The sequence below is a fragment of the Fulmarus glacialis genome, unplaced genomic scaffold (genome assembly GCF_000690835.1).
Source record: "Fulmarus glacialis isolate BGI_N327 unplaced genomic scaffold, ASM69083v1 scaffold888, whole genome shotgun sequence".
In the NCBI taxonomy this organism is placed as follows: domain Eukaryota; kingdom Metazoa; phylum Chordata; class Aves; order Procellariiformes; family Procellariidae; genus Fulmarus; species Fulmarus glacialis.
In genome coordinates this window covers 25,645-44,234 of record NW_009228751.1, presented here as the reverse complement: position 1 = coordinate 44,234, position 18,590 = coordinate 25,645, and the positions used below count along the sequence as shown (strand labels likewise).

At 45.8% G+C, this 18,590-nt stretch overlaps 1 protein-coding gene across 1 annotated transcript in view; it reads left to right on the top strand.

Annotated features, from left to right (window-relative positions):
- The first annotated feature begins 3,862 nt into the window (after positions 1–3,862).
- Positions 3,863–18,590, top strand: part of EXTL3 (exostosin-like glycosyltransferase 3) — a 33,865-nt gene continuing 19,137 nt past the window's right edge. Inside the window, exon 1 of the mRNA XM_009583566.1 lies at positions 3,863–6,010. Within this exon, the coding sequence (XP_009581861.1) occupies positions 3,863–6,010 (2,148 nt within the window). The remainder of the gene's footprint in view (positions 6,011–18,590) is intronic.

Below are 18,590 nucleotides of genomic sequence, written 5' to 3'. Positions count from 1 at the left end.
GAGGAAAGCTGGGAACACAGCCCAGGATTTGAACAAAGATGTGACAACATGCCCGAACAGCAGTTTAGTCTCACAGCCCTGTGCCATGGGAGAAGGAACTGCAGCATGCAAACCTGTCATGCCCGAGAAGTTGGTCAGATTGGCATTTGGGAAGAGGCTCTGGTAATTATTGAGCTTCTGATTTCCCCAAGAGCTCTTCCTACCTCTTTTTTTTGTGTGTGTGTGTATGTAATTAGGTCTATCAGGCAGCAACATTGTGTTATAATGTCAACACGAGTTTCTCAGTGTGGGGCTCGATCAGTTTAAAGGACTAAATAGTACTTGGGAGTGAGAGGAATGAGTTGGCTGGAGAGCCCAGCAACTAACCTGTTTCTCCTCCTCCAAACTTCTTTTTGGGAACTATGGAAATCAGCAGCCTTTTTCTCCAGGGCTGCTTATTGCTCTTAAATACAACACTGAAGTCTGTCTTGGTAAAACCACAGATTGGGTTTTTACTTTGCTTTTTTTTTTTAAAGTCCTAATAACAATGTGTTACAACCTCAGGCTCTATCGAGTTGATGAGGAATAAAGTCTTAGTAATGAAGAAGAGTCTGAGAGGGTGTCTAAAGTGCTTGCTTTATCACCAGCACATATTTCATGCTGACAGTCAATACTTTTAACTGATCCCAAGCCACGCATGTTGCATTTCAAATCCCTCCCCAGCCTGCTCTGGTCTTTCCCCTGTGGTCTTTTTCAAGCTAGTGGCAGAGTTAGTTTGTCAGCTTCAGGTTTCTGAGCATATGGATTTTTTTAATTCACAGCCCACGTTTTTAGGTCAGGAGGATAAAGTTTGTTCTGTGTCAACTGAATGGAAGGACCAGAGGAGCCACGGGAAGGATTAGGTGGCAGAACAGCTGCAGAGGATCATGTGTGGGGCAAAGTCCTTTTCAAGGACTCCAGTTGCCATTTTAGGGAGTCCAGTTTGCCATTTCATCACTGTTTAGGGCTCATAAATGGGCAAAGCAGTTAAAACAGAACAAGGTTTAGATGCAGTCTGAGCTGATAACCTTTGCGACTGCCTTTACTGCTTGTGGGGCCGCAGTTTTCTGTGGCCAGACTGAAGCAGCACATCCACATGCCCCTTCATTGTTTCTCGGACACATTTATGTTCCCTTGTTTCTGTGTTATCTCAAGACCTTGCAGGGTTTGACTGCACTTACCCCATGGCACCCCTGAACAAAAAAACCAGCAGAGCTTGTTTTCCCACATGTGCCTTGAAGTTTGCCTGGTTTTTAGATTCACTGGTGTTTGATTGAGCGTGCGCTCAGAAAAAGGGTTAGTAGGGCAGTTCTCATCTGGCCAGATGTTTGCAGAAAACTGGTAGCAATTCTAGGATCTTTGCAGCCCCTATGAGACCAGGCTGAAATAGCGGGGACTGACTGACTGGTGCATGAACACAGACAGTGACAGCATGAGCTTAATTTCCTGGGGAGAGCTTAAAAAAGGGGAAGAAAAATAGTCTTTAAAAGCTTTTTTTTAATTATTTATTTTTGCCTTCAGTCGCCTGGTTTGTACACTGGTGCATGCTAAAACTCTTCTGCTGTGTAGCAGCGGTCCCAGAGGCACGATACAAGTGTGCTGCTATTGCCAGGGCTCCCTGTGCCTGACAGACAGCCCCGCGCGGAAGCGCTGGGGATTTATATTCATCACCAGCCTCTCTCCCAGCCTGGGCAAATGCAAGTTGGTGTACAGAGAATAGTATTAAAATGTCCTGCCAGCAAAGCTGAAGCCTCCCCCATCTGCCCGCAGCGACTGTGCTGCCAAGATCTGAGAAAGCTGATTTAGCCTTTTCCTGACTTTTTAGCCCTTTTATCCTCCCGGCTTTTTGAGATTTACACCAGTGCTGTTTGCCAAACAATGTTATGAATTTTAAATCTGCCTTAATTTTAAGTGTCCGTACTGTTGCGCAACTCCCAGTTGCGGGTCAGGTTGGGGGGGGATCTCCATTTAATTGTGGGGTGTTACGTTACCGACAACAAATAGGCCTTGTAATAAAATAGATCTAGGAATTGTCCTTTATTAATCCACTTGTTTCCTCTTTCATTATGATTTTTCCTGGTTAAAATCAGATCTTCCATTTATTTTTTTTCTGACACGCACTTGTGTACTCTGAAAATTATTCCTGACTTCTCTCTGCTCCTTTAAGGTGAACTTCTGTTTTGCTTTGGCCCGTTTCCAGAGCTCTGTTTTAGCTGAGATTTGCTTCCTTGCCTTCTTTCTGCTAATTCTTGACGAGCAGATGAGAGGAGTATTAAATAGATATAGTGAAAAATGACCGTCACTAGTGTAGATGACTTTCATCTAATTAAAAATTGAAGCGGAAATGAATAAGCTTCTCTTGAGGCTGTGCAAGAGTTGATGCTAAGCCCAGCACTATATTCATCAGTCATGTGGGAAGTCCGGTATATGAAAGAATATCCCAGAAACTTAGATACCTCAGAGGATGCTTAATAAAAGAGAAGGGAGTGTTTCTAGTGGCAGTGTATTCATCTGGCCTAGATTTAAATCTGTTGGCATAGTCCAAAAACAGAGCTGAATTTGTCATGTCCTTGATTTTTATGCCCATGCTAGGTAGGCATTCCTAGTTTTCCAAGCGAAAAGGCATATCTAAGCAAGGTGATACCGCTTGGGTGGTGTGGTACTTAACGGATCCTAACTTCAGCATCTTTGCTTTGATATACAGTGTAGACTTTTCCAGTTTTGACCAGAAATTCCTTCTCATATGCAGCGAGCCAATAGAGGTAATCGTAACCAAGACGAGTACGTTCCCTTTAAACTTTCTCTTGCAATGAATCAAAATTTTCCAGCAGGAAATGAAAGCAAAACACTTCATCTAAAAATTCCTCATCAGCCCTAGTCACTGGACCAGAACAATAGTGATTACACTCAGTTATGCTGTACAAATTCACAGTACTGCTGCGACCTAGGATCACAACGTGCCATTAAAAGATGGGTAGAGAGAGAGCAGGTGTACATTAATACCTCCATTTTGTACATGAGGAGACAGGGGCTTGCAGATGTTAAGCAGCTTCTGCAAAGTTACACAGCAAGAAGTGGCAGAGGCAGAAAGAGGAAACCAGATCCAGAGGCTGTGATTTTTCTGGTCTGGCCACTAAAGCATGCGACCCTAATGAAAAGCAGAGTGCCCAGAAAAATCCACGTGTCCGCATCTAATGAATCCCATCACTTTCTCAGGTTTACCGGTATTAACCCCGGAAATGTTAGACATGTATGAAGGTTGCTCTTTTGCAGAGAAGACAGTTGCTTTTAAAAACTAGCAATGTCTTAGGTCACCAAGGAGTCGTTTTGTTTGCATTGTCTGAATATATGATTGTTCTCTTGTAGGAATGGCAGAGCATCAGCCGTGCAGCAGCGATGAGAGAGACTGACATTCGTATGAGTCTCTTCTGGCTCCTTCTCCACAATGGCTGGTGCCTCTGCATATTCATTGGATGGTAATGCAGGATGTCGAGAGTAGCGGTAGAGTTTGGCTTGATCCCATTGTGTTTTTCTTCTGCCGGTTGAGACTTTGAATCACCATGACAACGCTGTGACACTTCCAGCAACGGTTTCCCGCAGACCAAGGGTGGGCTGGGGGTGGGTGAGAAGGTCAATGATTGAGTCTAACAGGATCAAAAGTTGCACCTGCAGCAAAACGACTGTAGAAAAGCCATCAGCACGACAAGAAGATGAAATTCCCCTTCTATTGGCTTCTCGTTAAGCAGGCACAATAACATTTTTTTTTCGAGAGACTCGCTATAAAAACTCTTTTGGTTATGGCTACTGATCCAACGTGATTGGGCACGCAGCGACTTTTGAACTCATGACTGGATATACGATGTTGCGGAATGGGGGAGTGGGGAACGGAGGCCAGCCGTGGGTGTTGAGATGGTCCAGTCGGATCCGGCTCACCTGGCTTAGTTTCACCCTCTTCATTATCCTCGTCTTCTTTCCCCTCATTGCCCACTACTACCTAACCACCATCGATGACGCGGACGATGCCGGCAAGCGCATCTTTGGCCCTCGGACCGGCAACGAGCTGTGTGAGGTAAAGCATGTGCAAGACCTGTGCCGCATCCGCGAGTCAGTCAGCGAGGAGCTGCTCCAGCTGGAGGCCAAGCGGCAGGAGCTCAACAGTGAGATCGCCAAGCTCAACTTGAAGATCGAGGCCTGCAAAAAGAGCATTGAAAATGCCAAGCAGGACCTGCTGCAGCTGAAGAACGTCATCAGCCAGACCGAGCATTCCTACAAAGAGCTGATGGCTCAGAACCAGCCCAAGCTCTCCTTGCCCATCCGGCTGCTGCCAGACAAAGACGATGCGACCTTCCCCCTACCCAAATCCAATCGGAACTGCAGGCTGCACAACTGCTTTGACTACTCGCGCTGCCCGTTGACATCTGGCTTTCCAGTCTATGTCTACAACAGTGACGATTACCCTTTTGGTAGTTCCTTAGACCCTTTAATTAAACAAGCCTTTGAGGCGACTGTCAGAACTAATGTTTATGTTACTGAAAATGCAAATATTGCTTGTGTGTATATAATTTTAGTGGGGGAAATGCAAGAGCCCGTAATGCCAAAACCTACTGAACTAGAGCAACAGTTGCACTCTTTGCCATATTGGAGGACTGATGGACATAACCATCTCATCATCAATTTATCAAGGAAATCGGAAACTCAGAACTTCATTTACAACATCAGCACAGGGCGTGCCATGATTGCCCAGTCAACCTTTTACGATGTGCAGTATCGACCGGGGTTTGATATTGTGGTATCGCCTCTGGTCCATGCTATGTCTGAACCCAACTTCCTAGAAATCCCGCCCCAGGTGCCAGTCAAGCGTAAATATCTGTTTAGTTTCCAGGGGGAGAAGATAGAGTCTCTGAGATCTAGCTTGCAAGAGGTTCGCTCTTTTGAAGAGGAAATAGAAGGCAATGCCCCAGCTGACTACGACGATCGGATCATCACCACCTTGAAGGCTGTTCAGGACAGCAAGTTGGACTTTGTTTTGGTGGAGTTCACGTGTAAGAACCAGCCTAAGGCGAGTCTGCCCACTGAGTGGGCTCTGTGTGGAGAAAGGGATGACAGACTAGAGCTACTGAAGCTATCTACTTTTGCACTGATAATCACCCCAGGGGACACCCATTTAGTGATCTCCGCCGGGTGTGCCATGAGACTGTTTGAGGCTCTGGAAGTTGGAGCCATCCCAGTGGTTCTCGGAGAGCAAGTTCAGCTACCCTACAATGATGTGATCCGGTGGAACGAGGCAGCCTTAATCATACCAAAGCCACGTATCACAGAAGTGCACTTTCTTCTGAGAAGCATTTCTGACAATGATCTCCTTGCCATGAGGAGGCAGGGCCGCTTCTTGTGGGAGACCTACTTCTCCACCTCTGACAACGTGTTCAGCACAGTCTTAGCTATCATAAGGACTCGAATCCAAATCCCGGCTGCTCCTATCCGAGAAGAAACTGCTGTGGAGATTCCTCACCGGTCTGGCAAAGCTGCTGGTACAGACCCCAACATGGCAGACAACGGTGACCTGGACTTGGGGCCTGTGGAAACAGAACCACCCTATGCATCTCCCAAATATCTCCGCAATTTCACCCTCACTGCAATGGACATCTACAGGAATTGGAATTCTGCTCCGGGGCCTTTCCACCTCTTCCCCTACACTCCCTTTGACCCTGTTTTACCGTCAGAAGCAAAATTTTTGGGGTCTGGGACTGGATTTCGACCAATTGGTGGAGGAGCAGGTGGCTCTGGGAAGGAGTTCCAGGCTGCTTTGGGTGGCAACGTCCCCCGGGAGCAGTTCACAGTAGTGATGTTGACTTATGAGCGGGAGGAAGTGTTGATGAACTCCCTGGAAAGGCTCAATGGTCTCCCGTACTTAAATAAAGTTGTGGTAGTGTGGAACTCTCCCAAGCTTCCCTCTGAGGATCTCTTGTGGCCAGACATTGGCGTCCCAATCATGGTAAGAAAGATGTAGCTACTTTGGTCTCACTTCCTGGTGGGGTTTGTGCATTAAAGTTGGCTGTAGCTCTTCTGCAGTGTGTCAGCTCAGCTTAAGTCATCTAGGACAGCATTCATTTTGTGTGGTTGTAGATGTCTGTACCTGGTCTGGACTCTTTTATCAACGGAGGAAAACAGGGAGATTACAGGTATTACTCATCTGACCCATTTTAGGTGTTTGCATGAGAATGCCATGGCTGGTGCTCTAGAAATGCCTGTTTCTCTCCACCAGCTTTGAAGGGAGGCCGATGTTCAGAGGCTCTGTGGATCTGTGAACTTAGGCGGGATGAATTGCTGTCATGAGAAAATTCATTTGGTGGCCTTTGGATTATGAAATGGAGGAGCTGATACACATGAGAGCCTAAATTGTACAAATACAGGATCTTTAGAGGTGCCAGGTGTTTAGCACTCATGAAGCAGTAATTGCTTGTATGGAGCCTAATATGAATCTCGGGTCTTAAAGCTAGAGACCCCTGTTTATTGAAAATCTTGCTTAGGCTCTTTAAGTGTCACACTGCGAGGCCGGTTGGCACCTTATAAATACCTCAGTAGTGACTGCTTCTGCACTTTACCAGATAAATCTTTTACAAAAACAAAAGAGGGACCCACTGAAGTCGTGCCTACTGCAAGGGCCTCAAAAGTAATTTATCACTTTATATTACAAGGGGTGGCAGAGAAGGAGATACAAGCCAAGGCCAACATGACCATAAGAGCTTCCGTGCTCCAAAGGTTGTAACTGAGTTTTACTTAGGTTTGGGTTGATTATTTTTTTTCCCCAGGCAAACTGAAGAAGCAACACCTTCAAAGACCAACATTCATTTTCATACCCGTCTGCTCACTTGCATATTGGCAGTGTTGCTTGTAAGGAGTTAATTCTCCCTAAGTTATTACTTATGTATGTGTGTATTTATTTTAGGACTTCTCTGTCATCCCAGCATAACTTTCTGCACTGGCCATTGTTAACAATCAATTTTAAATATAAATCTCCACGTACCCTCATAAAGAGAGCACGGGCATAGAGCCGCTAACAAGAAGCAACATTGTGTTGTCTGAATCCCGTCATGTTTAGAGGACAAATGGAAGGATAATGCCTTACAAATTAGGGAAGGGAAAAATAAAAGAGGAAGATGGTGCTTAAGTACGCAAACTGCGTGTAGTTTATGTGACAGGACGCTACTAAGCTTAATAGTGATGTGAGCTTTATGCTTCATGCAAAGAGATTCATTGATTTAATATTTCGTTTTATTATTGTTGTGATGAATAAATCCTTCTGCTCACATTTGAAAACCCTTATAGTCCAGGGACAACGAGGAGCGAAAATTGCTTGGATAATTGCAAAATAATCTTTCACATTAGTCCTGTTGAATGCCTGAATTCTGCAAAATCTTCGCATTGTGTCTGCTGAAAAACTGTGTACTTCTTCAGAGCTGAAGAGTGGGGATTGTTCTCTTTGGAGTTGCTAATGGGTGTTATTTGTGAAAGAAAAATGTGTTAATGCCTTTTTTTACTCTCCTCTCATCTGCACATCTATTGTGTTGGAGGCCCACTGGCTTTTTTGGGGACTTCGACACACACGAGTTGCTGCCTGTTGCCTTTGAGCCACATGCTGGGGTTTGTATGCTGTGGGGGATGTTCAGTGCTGCTCCCTTCAAGAGGAGGAAATTGTCTTGTGTCTGTTTTGGGATGTTGGGTGGTAACACTGTGCTCATGGCCAAGTGCCAGGGAATGGTTGGAGCACAGCGAGCTTCTGCTGGGGTCCTTTCCGAAGGAGCATGTTGGTCTCATAAGAGGTATGCTTTCTTCACGTTTTCCTAAATCCCAAAGAGCCCAAGTCTCTTGGGATCTCCTATAGGAGGCTTAAACCTTTGCAGCCTCCAGGCGTCCGTCCTACCAAAGTGCTTGTTGCTAAGTCCATATCCAGACTGGGTGTTTAAATCACATTGGGAGTCTGTAGTATTCATCTCATGGATGGTTTAGTGTGGTAATGATATAGAAACTTACTTGGGCTTCATCAAACAGCGACAGATCCTAAGACCCACTGTGGAAAAAGGCAACAAGAACTTGGGGAGTAGAGGTGAGGCTCCGTTAGAGCCTCGCTGGCTGAGATGTGGGATGTGGTACCCAGGGGAAGAGGCAGGTGGATACGTGGGGTTGGCAAGAAACACAAGCCCTTACGACTGCTGATGTCGAAAGAAACTGCAGAGCTGTGAATCTGATTTCCTTATGGGGAAAAAAGTGTCTTTTGATGGGGAATGTCCAGTTCTCTCAGATCTTGAAGCAGTGTTGTATCTCTATGTAACAAATACGTTCCCAGTAACATTGGGGCACAAGGAATTATCCTGTGTTCAAGTCCCAAAGCACAGAGCTACGCGGAGGAAACTTGAAGAGAAGCAGACAGGGTGGATTTGGGTGCCCCCACCTTGCTTTTGAAGTGGGTCCAGGCACCATCTGACTGCGAGGAACAGCAACAGCAGCACATGTGCGTTGGCATGATCCATGATCAAAGCACCTGAAACCAGAAGGTTATTGAGGTAAATCGCAGCCTGATGAGACAAAGCAACGTGTGTAGCATGCTCTGGGCTGAAAGAGCCCTTGGAAGCATAATGTAGTCCTACGTCCCACCTGCGCCTTGGTGGGACTTAGGACTACGCTTTAGCTGTGCGGCTTTGTGCCAGCAGAATACCCAAAGGAGAATTGGGCTTCCTCCTTTAGCCTTACTGCATGGTAGTTAGTTAGTTCATTGATCAGTTCCTTGAAACTTTGTTTGCAAACTGCACTGCTTGGTTGTGATTTGGTCTTCCAAAGCACGTAATGTGTTTTTTTTTTCCCTGGTGGGCTGGGAGTTAATCAAGAGCAAAGCTTGAAGCTGTGTTGGATCTTTGAATTTCTCATGGATAATGAGATAAACAGGGCTACAGAATATATTTGATTTTTAAAAACTTTTACTTAGATATAGATTTCTTGTGACAGCATAACATACTAAAAAATCAGTAAGATTCCTTAGCTGCACAGGAGTCTCTGATAAAATACTCTGGCCCTGTACAGAGCCTGAAGTGACTAGGTGCAAATATAATATAATCTACAGTTGTGTGTGTAGTCATTCAAGGTTGCCCCTGGAACAGGTGTAGGTAGATTACCCTCTAATTTAAAGTGCGTTTGTGCTGGAGTTGAGCTGTAAAAATTGTTCCCATCTCACATCGAATAGTATTGCAGCAAAAAACAAAGGCTGTAAGTGAGAAGTCGTGTTTGTGCAAGCTTAAAAACTTGCTTTCTGCCAGTGTTTGTATCTCTAGCACTGCATTAGGAGAACTTCCTCAGACAGAAGAACCTGGAGAGCATGACCCTACCAGCACCAACAGCGACATTACAACCACTGCTTAACTTTTGAACACCTTGCTGCAGCATTTACACAGCATTGATGCATCCTTCAAGATGTCTGCGGCATCTGGCAAAGTCACAATATACTCAAGGAATTAAAAACTGCCCGGACCACCGATCCGTGCGGGCAGTTGAGCTCTGCTCCCTTGTAGCAAGGGTGAGAGCCCTCCCGTACACAGCATTGCTGCGATTGCTGAATTCCCTGGCATGGTGCTGCTCACATCTCACCAGCGAGTGCTGCTGCTATTTCCACGCTTACAGGGAAGAAAAGGGGAAAGGAATTTGGATTAAATCTCTGCTCTGAACAGGTGGAAAGACTGCACTAGGGTTTGAGTGAGGTGGCGATACTTGGCTGCTGCTCCCGCACTGCCCCTGCACGCACATTAATCTTGGAAAGATTTTCAGTGGTGGAGTAAAGAGGGAGTCATTGAGAAGATCTGGTTTGATCTTGGGATAGAGACTTCCAGCTTCCCCTTTCAGCATCTCGGCGCCCAGGATTTCTAAATAACGTACAGGCGATGACAGGAGAAACCTCACTTTTTGCTTTGCAATTCCTTGACAGCATTTTCATCCACATGAATAAAAGTGAAGGGAAACAAATGAAACAAAACACTCAGGCAACCACACATGCAGCCCACGCAAATGGTAATAAGATGCACCCAAGAAGATTCAGATCCTGCTGTGCTTTGTGGTGTGCTCGGCACTGATGTGCTGCTGCTTTCTGGTTGCTGTAGGGTACTTGCTTGCAATTCATCGGCAAATCTGCAGCATAGATGCAAGTCCAGATGCTTAATAAACCTCATACGTGGTTTAGCAGCTCTTCAAATCCTCCAGAGCTCGTTCACCATCCATCTTCCATGCAGCTCTGAGCAGGACGTGGATTGGGGCAGGGGCACCGGGTTCTTTTTCCTTGTTTCTGCTCTGGTTTTAACCCTAAAAACCTAAAAGAATGAGTTGAGCTTGAACAGCCAGAGTTACCTGAAGAGTTTGTTTTAATATATTTAATATGTATTTCAGAAGGCTGCCAGTGCTGCATATGCCCTCGGTTCGGTGGTCAAAGCACAAAGCCCCGAGCAGCGAGGTGATTAAGCTCTGGAGCAGCTTGCACTCAAAATAGCCGCAAATCCTCTAACGCAGCAATTAAATTATCCATTTCCCTTTCAGAAACTTCCTTAAAGCCCCCCAGGAGTTGCAGTCCGAGCCAGGAAAGCAAACTGTGCGCTCAGCAGCCTCTCCTTACCTCCTCTCCTACCCACATTTCTTAGCTTGTGTGTCATGCCCTGGAGATGGGAGGAGACTGGGGAAGGGAAGACTGAGCTCAGGAAGACCCTAGATTTGGTTATAATCTCGAGTAAAAAAAATTCTTGGCCCGGTGTACGTACCCTCTGCCATCCGACGCCAGCATCTTTGGGTCAGTCTGTCTCTTAAACTGGACAAAGATACATTTTCAGCACTTCTTTTTCCCGTCCTTAGTGGCGTAAGGAGAAAACATCTCCTTTTAAGTAAAGGTTTTGCTAGCCAGAGAGAGGAACCACTGCTTTCGAACTGCGAGGGCTTAGTACTGTGTTGCCAGCGCAGCGATCCCTGCTTGCCAAAGGCCGCAGAGGTCCACGAAACATGAGAAAAAGGTTTGTGGAAGACAAACAGCTTCATGGGGACAGATGGTTCACCTCTTTACAGGGGTGTTTGAACCTGGAAGAGTGATTTCCAAACAATGTTGCTTTTATTTCTTAAGGCTTGTCTTTTTTTTTTTTTCCTGTCCTGAGCCCTTTGTACGCAGCTCAGGGTGGCTGCTGACATTACTTGTCTCAAATCCATCACGGGGTGTGTGGGCTGGGGGGTGGTGGCACCATCTGAATGTTTGCTAGCTGCTCAGTGACCCGCCTGCAAACTTCTGAAACAACATGATTTCATCTGAGATTTGAGCTGGTTGGGCTGCGTATGTTGGAGGCAGAGGAAGAGTGGGATTTATCCTCGTTAGGCTGATAATTGAGATTTTTGTACCAACCCGAAGTCGGGATGTGTTGCTGGGGGAGGTAGGTTGGATCAGGACTATCTAGCTGTGTCGTGGTTTTACTTTGTTTTGAGCCAGCGTAACATCTCTCCCGCTTTCCCAGTAACAACTGGCTTTCAGTTGGGTTATTTTGGAAGCCCAAGGACTTTGCATGGGCTGCCCATGTCATGCGTGGAGCGTTGCCTGTGAGCCCAGCTGAGCTGCAAAAGGGCTTCCCACATTTGGGGCTAAACCTTATTCAGCCCAAACCAGTATTTTCACAACCTGTGCTCATGTTCTAAGAAATTACAGCCTGAACTTCCAACTCCTCTTTCCTTTCTGCTTGCGTGCAGGTCCTTCAGTGACAGAGCCGTGGCTGGAAAAGCCTTGCAGCAGTTTGCTTTCTCCTCTTCCTCCGGGGTTAGGTGGTGTGTGCTTGCAGGCATTTCTGAGCAATTTAGCTGGGTTCACTGCCAATGCCAGCTCCTGTGGCTTTCAGCAGTGACTAATCCTTTCCTTCAGCTTTGTTATAGAATAAGTAGCTGGCTTTGATCTCTGCAGCCAGTTCCAGTGGCGTAACGTCCTTTTCTGCTGGCTTGGTGGCCGGCTGAGAAAGCTCATTCAATTTAGCTGCTTGTTTAAAAAGGAATAATCTTTGGAAAATTCCTAATCCGGAAGCATTGCTGCATCTGCAGACCTGTTTGGCTGGCCACAGTGTCCCTTGAAATGCCACTTGTTAATCAGGAGCAGACTGGGGGGAAATGTCGTCATGACTTTCCCTTCTGTTTGGGCAGCATCTGTACAACCGTACTGTGCTGAGCTCGCTGCTGAAGGACGGATGCCTTAGGTTTGCACGTCCTTTCTAACAAATATTTGAAGGTTCTTTGGTATCTCCATTTTAAGGAGCACGATGGGGTCCCTAGGTGATGCTTCTGGCTAAGAGGAGGAGGAATAGAACCTGGTCAGACTGTAACATCAGTGTGTAGCGTGCCATGGGGGCAGCGTGAGCTTCTCTGCTTGTCCTTCAATGTCACGTTTGCTTTTCTGATAAGAGCAGAGCCAGCCTTGCAAACTAACAGCTTGCACAGTCACCGGTAACTCGAGCTAAACTGCAATGGTGGGTGTGATCCAGGGTGTGAGGTCCTCAAGGGGACCATGAGTTAAACAAGAATATAAAACTCTCCATACTGATCACACCACTATTTCAATTGATCCTTTTGCTTCCTGGGAGCTTTGCATGAATACCAGCTCAGGTCCTGACTCAACCAGGTACTTAAGCGTGTACCTAACCCTTCCTTGGTGACGTGACTTGTGCTTCACTGGGCCAACTCACCTGCGGAAGTTCCTCGGTGAGTCAGAGCTTTACACTGGGCACTTACCACTTTTCCCAACCTTACCCTAGCTCGCAACTCTTGTGTACAAAATCAGGAGGAACCCAACTTAACTTTCAGGTCCTGGGTTGCATATTGGAGTGGGGAGCTACAGGTTTTCTTCCAGAAGGAACAATTCGGGCTATGCTTCCCATGAAAAAATCAGCTGAGAAAATCACCTTGTTTCTTAGCACTGAGTCACTTTACACAGGAGATTTGCACCATCCATGGATTAAATGGGCCCCATACAGTGCACCAGCTTTACCAGCAGTGTGTCACAGGTTTACGAGTTAAATTTCTTGATGAGAGCAATTTTATAAGGCAGGGCGATGTTGCACGAAAACGTCTGTGTGCTGCTGCCGGGTACGTAGCACCACCTGCTGCCTGCAGAGCACGGTGCTGCTGGAGAGGCGGATTAGTTCTCAAATCTCTGGGAGTTTTGCTGTCTCGATATATATTTTTACCGTTGCGTAGCAGAAGAGGAAGGAGCAAATTTGCTGCTTAGTTTACCTGCAATGCTAAAATCCAGATGCTTGTCACTGCAGGGCCTAAGCAAAGGTGCAGCGATGCATGAATGTACGCTGATAATGTAACAAGCAGTGCCGACTTCTTAGGGATTTGCACGCTGAATATTAACTCAAACACCCTTGCAATACTCCACTGCTATTGCCTAAAACCAGCGCTTAATCCTCTCGCGTGCCATATGCTGGTTTGTAATAGCTTTTCCATAGACAAAATGTTACCGTAGCCTCAGCTCTCTGAATTCCCTTGGTGTAGGATGTAGCTAATGGGGTCGGTGACCAGAAGGAAGGTGTTCTTTGGGGCATTGGAAAGGAAAAACAAGGGAGAGAAGCATCCTTGTACACTGCAGTGTATATAATCAGATGGTTTTTGTCACACATAAAGGCTTGAAAATGCCACAGGTGCCAATCCCCCTATATTGAAGCCTTTAACTATCGACACGAAAGCTGTCTGTGCATCTTTAAAACACTCTCTGCTCTGGAGCAGACTCTGTCACAACTGCTAGGGGACAAAAGCAGCATGATAGGACTTGGCACCAGAGTCAGTGCAGCAGCAAAATACCACATTGTTTTTCCAGGGCTGGATTCCTGCTACTTTTAGGGTTTGCATGGTGGCCTGCATGTGCCTGTTTAAATATTTAGAATGTTTATATTTAATGTCAGAATATTTAATGTCCCCAAATTTTTCTATACAGTGGAACAAGCATGGGCGGGGGGGGACTGAGCATGTGAATGCATTTTCTCTACTTTTTTCCTTTTGTTTTCACCTCTCTTCGTTTTCTGTGACTTCGTTATTGCAGCTCTTACTTCGTTCATATGGCACTGTGTGTTGACATCCACTTCAAGCTACGCCCTTCTTCCGATAAAGTCCCAGAGCCCGGGTACCTGTGTTTCCTTTCTTCCCATGCTTTTAACTGTTTTGGTAGAGTGGTTTTGATTTTTTTTTTTTTTTTTTTACTTGATTCTGCATTCTGTACAGGTTGCTTTGTTTGTGAAGTGAAGACAGCCTTGTCTTCCAGAATAGCTATAACTTGATGCGGTACCACAAGAAATGGATGGGCCCCAAGGCACAGGAGAGAAGGAGCCAGTTGTAGTCACCGAGGTCATGAATTTGGCTTTGGCTTTTGGGTATTAAATAGGTGGGACAAAAGAAAATCCGTGTTGTTAAAGTTTGCTGGAACAGGAGGGACCTCGTGGGGCATTGGGACATCAAGGAGACAACTGTGAAGACATGAGGTTATAAAGGGGAAGGTAATTCTTGGATACAAGGTTAGAGAAAGAGATGAGGAGCAAGAGAGGTTTTAATCACTCTGCTTGTTATTACGTGTCTGGTGTAGCTCACAGATGCCTCCCCAAGCTCTGTGGGATCGATCAGCAAAGATATTGCAGCTCTCAAATAGAAGATGGTGACTTATTCCCAAGTTTGCCTGTGGGTTGGCGACGGTGCAGCACAGCAGCCACAATATTATTCACCTCCTGGACAATGTCTTACCCCTTTTCCCCACAGTACCTGCCTGTATCTGGCGAGGAAGCAGATGCTGCTCTCCCTTATCTAACTGATGGATGCTTTTTCTTCAATTTTCTTGAAATCAAACTTTGCGGTTAGCGATAAGGCATGGGGGATCTCCCTGCCGTGCTGTGCATACGGAGCACTCTCCTCTCCAAAAAGCAGCGCCTGGCTCCGTCCTGTGCTTCTGGAGGAGGAAGTTCATCTCGTGTAAAAGCGATCGATAAGCAGAAAGGCGATGGGGTAGCTGGATTCAGAACCAAGGGCTGCAGTTTGTTTTCCCGTTGTCTTGACTGCTGTATCCCTGGATTTGGTCCCGCTTCACTACAAGTACCCAGAAAGGATGGAGCATTTTTTTTTCTTCGTGATGACAGTGAGGGGATGTGATTTTCAGGAGCATAAGAGATTTCTAGAGAAAAACCAGTAGTTTTAAGTCACTTCCATCCATTTAAAGCCTTGAGTTAATTAATGAAAATCTGTGTTACCCTGTGAAGAAAGGTGAGGAATATTTCCCTTCTCCTGAAACTGGCACAAAGACCATAAGCAACGAGGTAAGGGCATCTTGCTAATAAGCCAGAGGGAAACTGAGGCGCAGAGAATAGAAAGCCATGGTCACTAAAGTGTGCACTTGTATGTCTCCTTATAAGCTCACAGAAATGCTGTAGAAAGCTGGTTTTGCCTGTTCCCAGATTTACTAGCAGCAGAAAGATGGGAAACCTGGTGAAGCTGTTCTTAGGCTTCACACATAACATTTTCAGATCAAAATAGTTTAGCAAAGTCTTCAGGTTACTGAATGCTTATCTGAATTGAACTCTGAATTTTTTTGAGGTTTGTGTAGGAGAGGGAAATGGGTTTTGTTCTCAACATTGAACGTTTAAAGCATTCTGGGCAGGGAGGTTCAGTTTGCCACTTCGATGTGAAGGGTCTAACCGTTACTTTGATCTCCTGAGCTGCCCGAAGCCCCAGCTGGTGGAAACCTGCCTTATCTCTATGGTAAGGAACAGCCCCATCTTTTACTGTGAAAGAAGAGAGCTAACAGGGAACAAGAAAAGCACTTTTCTGGGGAATATAACAGCTGTAAACTAGATAATTCTTTGCAATAGGGCTCATTTTTCTCTTGCTCTGAATGCAGGTGACTAAGCAAATTGGTTTCAAAACACTGGTAATAACTAGGTTGATTTTATCAACCTGAGATTTATAAAGAAATTTATAAAAGGTATTGTTTTTAATTATGCCTCATTTATGTGAACTCTGTAATTTCTAACACATGCTGGCTCTTAATTCCCAACTGTGGATTGTGGGAGGTGGTTATGGTAGTCTGTATTCGTCCCAACCCTGTGTTTGTTAGTAATGTATTAACTACATCTTGGTGGAAGCATTTGTTCCCCCTTGATTTTATTTTACTTTTTAATTGACTAGTGGGAAGAGTTTAAATAGATCACTAAGTAGTAAAAGTCTCAGGGCAAGTCAAGCTTTGAAGAACATGATGTTGCCCACCGCAAAGCCCATGGTTTGGAGAGCATGGGGATGGGGATGGTGCTCCTCTTCCTGCTGCCTTTTGCTTCTCTGGGTGGAAGCAGACGGTGGACTGGTGTGGGACATGGACCAGGTGAAGTAGGATCCACCCATGGGATCCAGCAATTGGGATCCAGCATTTGAAGCCTTCCGAGCAAAGGGAAAATCTTCAGAAACCCATCTGGAGCTTCTGTCCTGGTTTGTCATCTACTGGCTCTGCCATGTCGAGCGAGAAGGCATTTATTGCTTGCTGAGGCGAGATTGCGTGTTTGGTGAAACTGCCTTTCCCCTTTATTTGACCATGTTCAGGGTAATATACCGACCTTATTCTCTGATATGTGAGTTGATGGAAATTGCTTTCCTCCATGAGCTGTACTCATCTCAGAGAAAAATGAGAGAGAAAATGCTGATTAGGGAATCGTGGTATGGAGTTGCTAGTTGTTTTCTTCTAACATTACATAAAAGAGCTCTCATCTCTAGATAATGGATTTGAGGGCAGACGTGCTGGCAGAAAGCTGTCTTCGTTTCATCCAGACCCGTCAGAACTTTCCCAGGGAGATCTCAGCCTTCTCATCTCAGAGGTCCCCGGAAAGCTTCCAGTCTGGAATAAACCTGGAAGCCAAAAGTGGGTTTGCGTGCCTGAGTGCTCTTTATACTTGCTGCTCCCAGCCACGTAAGCATTAATGAATCCTCTGTCCTCTTCCCATCAAAAAACAACCTACCTGCAAACTTGATGGCTTCTTGGCTCTGCTTCTATACCAAGTTTATGTACAGACTTTTTTAGTAGCTGCTCAGTAAGTTAATAGTCTGACCCCAGTCCTTCCTCGGTTAGTTGAGATATAATGTTCATTTTGATGCCGTCAGCCCCCAGATATGAATGCCTGCACTAAAGCTCTTCTAGGATGGGACACAACAGCTTTTAAATGCTGAACAACATCACCGGACATCATTAAATGTAATGTATTCCAAACAGTGAGATGTACCAGTTTTAACAAATTTAAAAATAATCGCACCTGCTCTGCCAGGCATTTTGTTTTACTGCTGTAGTGGAATCCTGCTTGACAGATACCGAGTAGAAAGAGAAGGAACCTGCTGAAGAAGTAATTGCACAACAATACTGAGGATTTGCACTGATGAAAGTCTCTGTTAATTAAAGCAGCTGGGCTATCAGCCAAAGAGCAAAGTGTGGAAAGATAAGCTCTCCCTCACTTAGTGAACAGAAAGAAGATATTTCCAGTAATCCCCTGGGACCGTATCCCTTGGGTTTCCAGCACTTTCTTCTTCCACTGGAGATGCTCTGACTCTCCCTTGTGCATTTCTGTATCTCTAAGATGGATGTTGCTGTGTTTCCTTCCCGTTGATGCTGATGACCTGGTATTGCATGGCAGCTGATGGCGTGGCAAGAAGAGAATACCTGAAGGGTGCTTCTAAACCGCCTTGCTCACTTTTACATGCTTTCTGTCTTGCTGATGAGATGTGACAGCCCCTCTCAGATCCACCCCTGAGCTCGCAGTCCATTTGCTGCCAGACTTCTCAGCACGGACCAGGGGACTAGCAATGTGTCTTTTCCGATGAAATTAGAAGTGCATGAATTAGCTAGCGGAGTCTTAAGAGTGAAGGGCTGAGAGAGATCTGCGCTTCAATACTTTAGAAGTTTTTGGGTTTTGCTTGGTTTTTTTAAATAAGGTCAGGGCATTGCAGTTTGTGCATCATTCTTAGGCTCTTATATGGCTCTTCCAGGCTCGGAGGACAACATACTGAGATTGTACCTGGTCTGACACATCTCCTGACACATCTGTGGTGAGCACTCCACCTGCATAGCGCAGCTGGGAAAGTGAGGCAGAGTCACTGAATATTTTTGCCAAAATAAGGTCAGGCTTTCCCATTCGGTTCCTCTGTGAGCTGATTGGGTTTTTCTTCTTCGTCTGTACAGGCTGTATTGCATGGCATTTCTGTGGTTAGTTCAAGTACAGGAACAGGATAGTCCTGGCCGTGGGCTCTTTCCTGGCCTGTTTTCACTCTGCTGCTCTGAATTTCACAAGCTGCTCTGAAAACAAATTAGCCCAAGCGGTGTGCAGCAGTCCTGGCTGCGGGTATCACTCCGACCTTGTGCATCTCTGCCCTCCGTGGTGCAGTGCCAGATCCCTTACGATACCCAAAACAGATCCAGGAGATAAGACTAGTTCAGACCGATGTGCTCTTCAGGCTCTGCCTGCCTCCGGGGATGGGCCAGGATGCTGCGAGGACCTGCAGCTCCT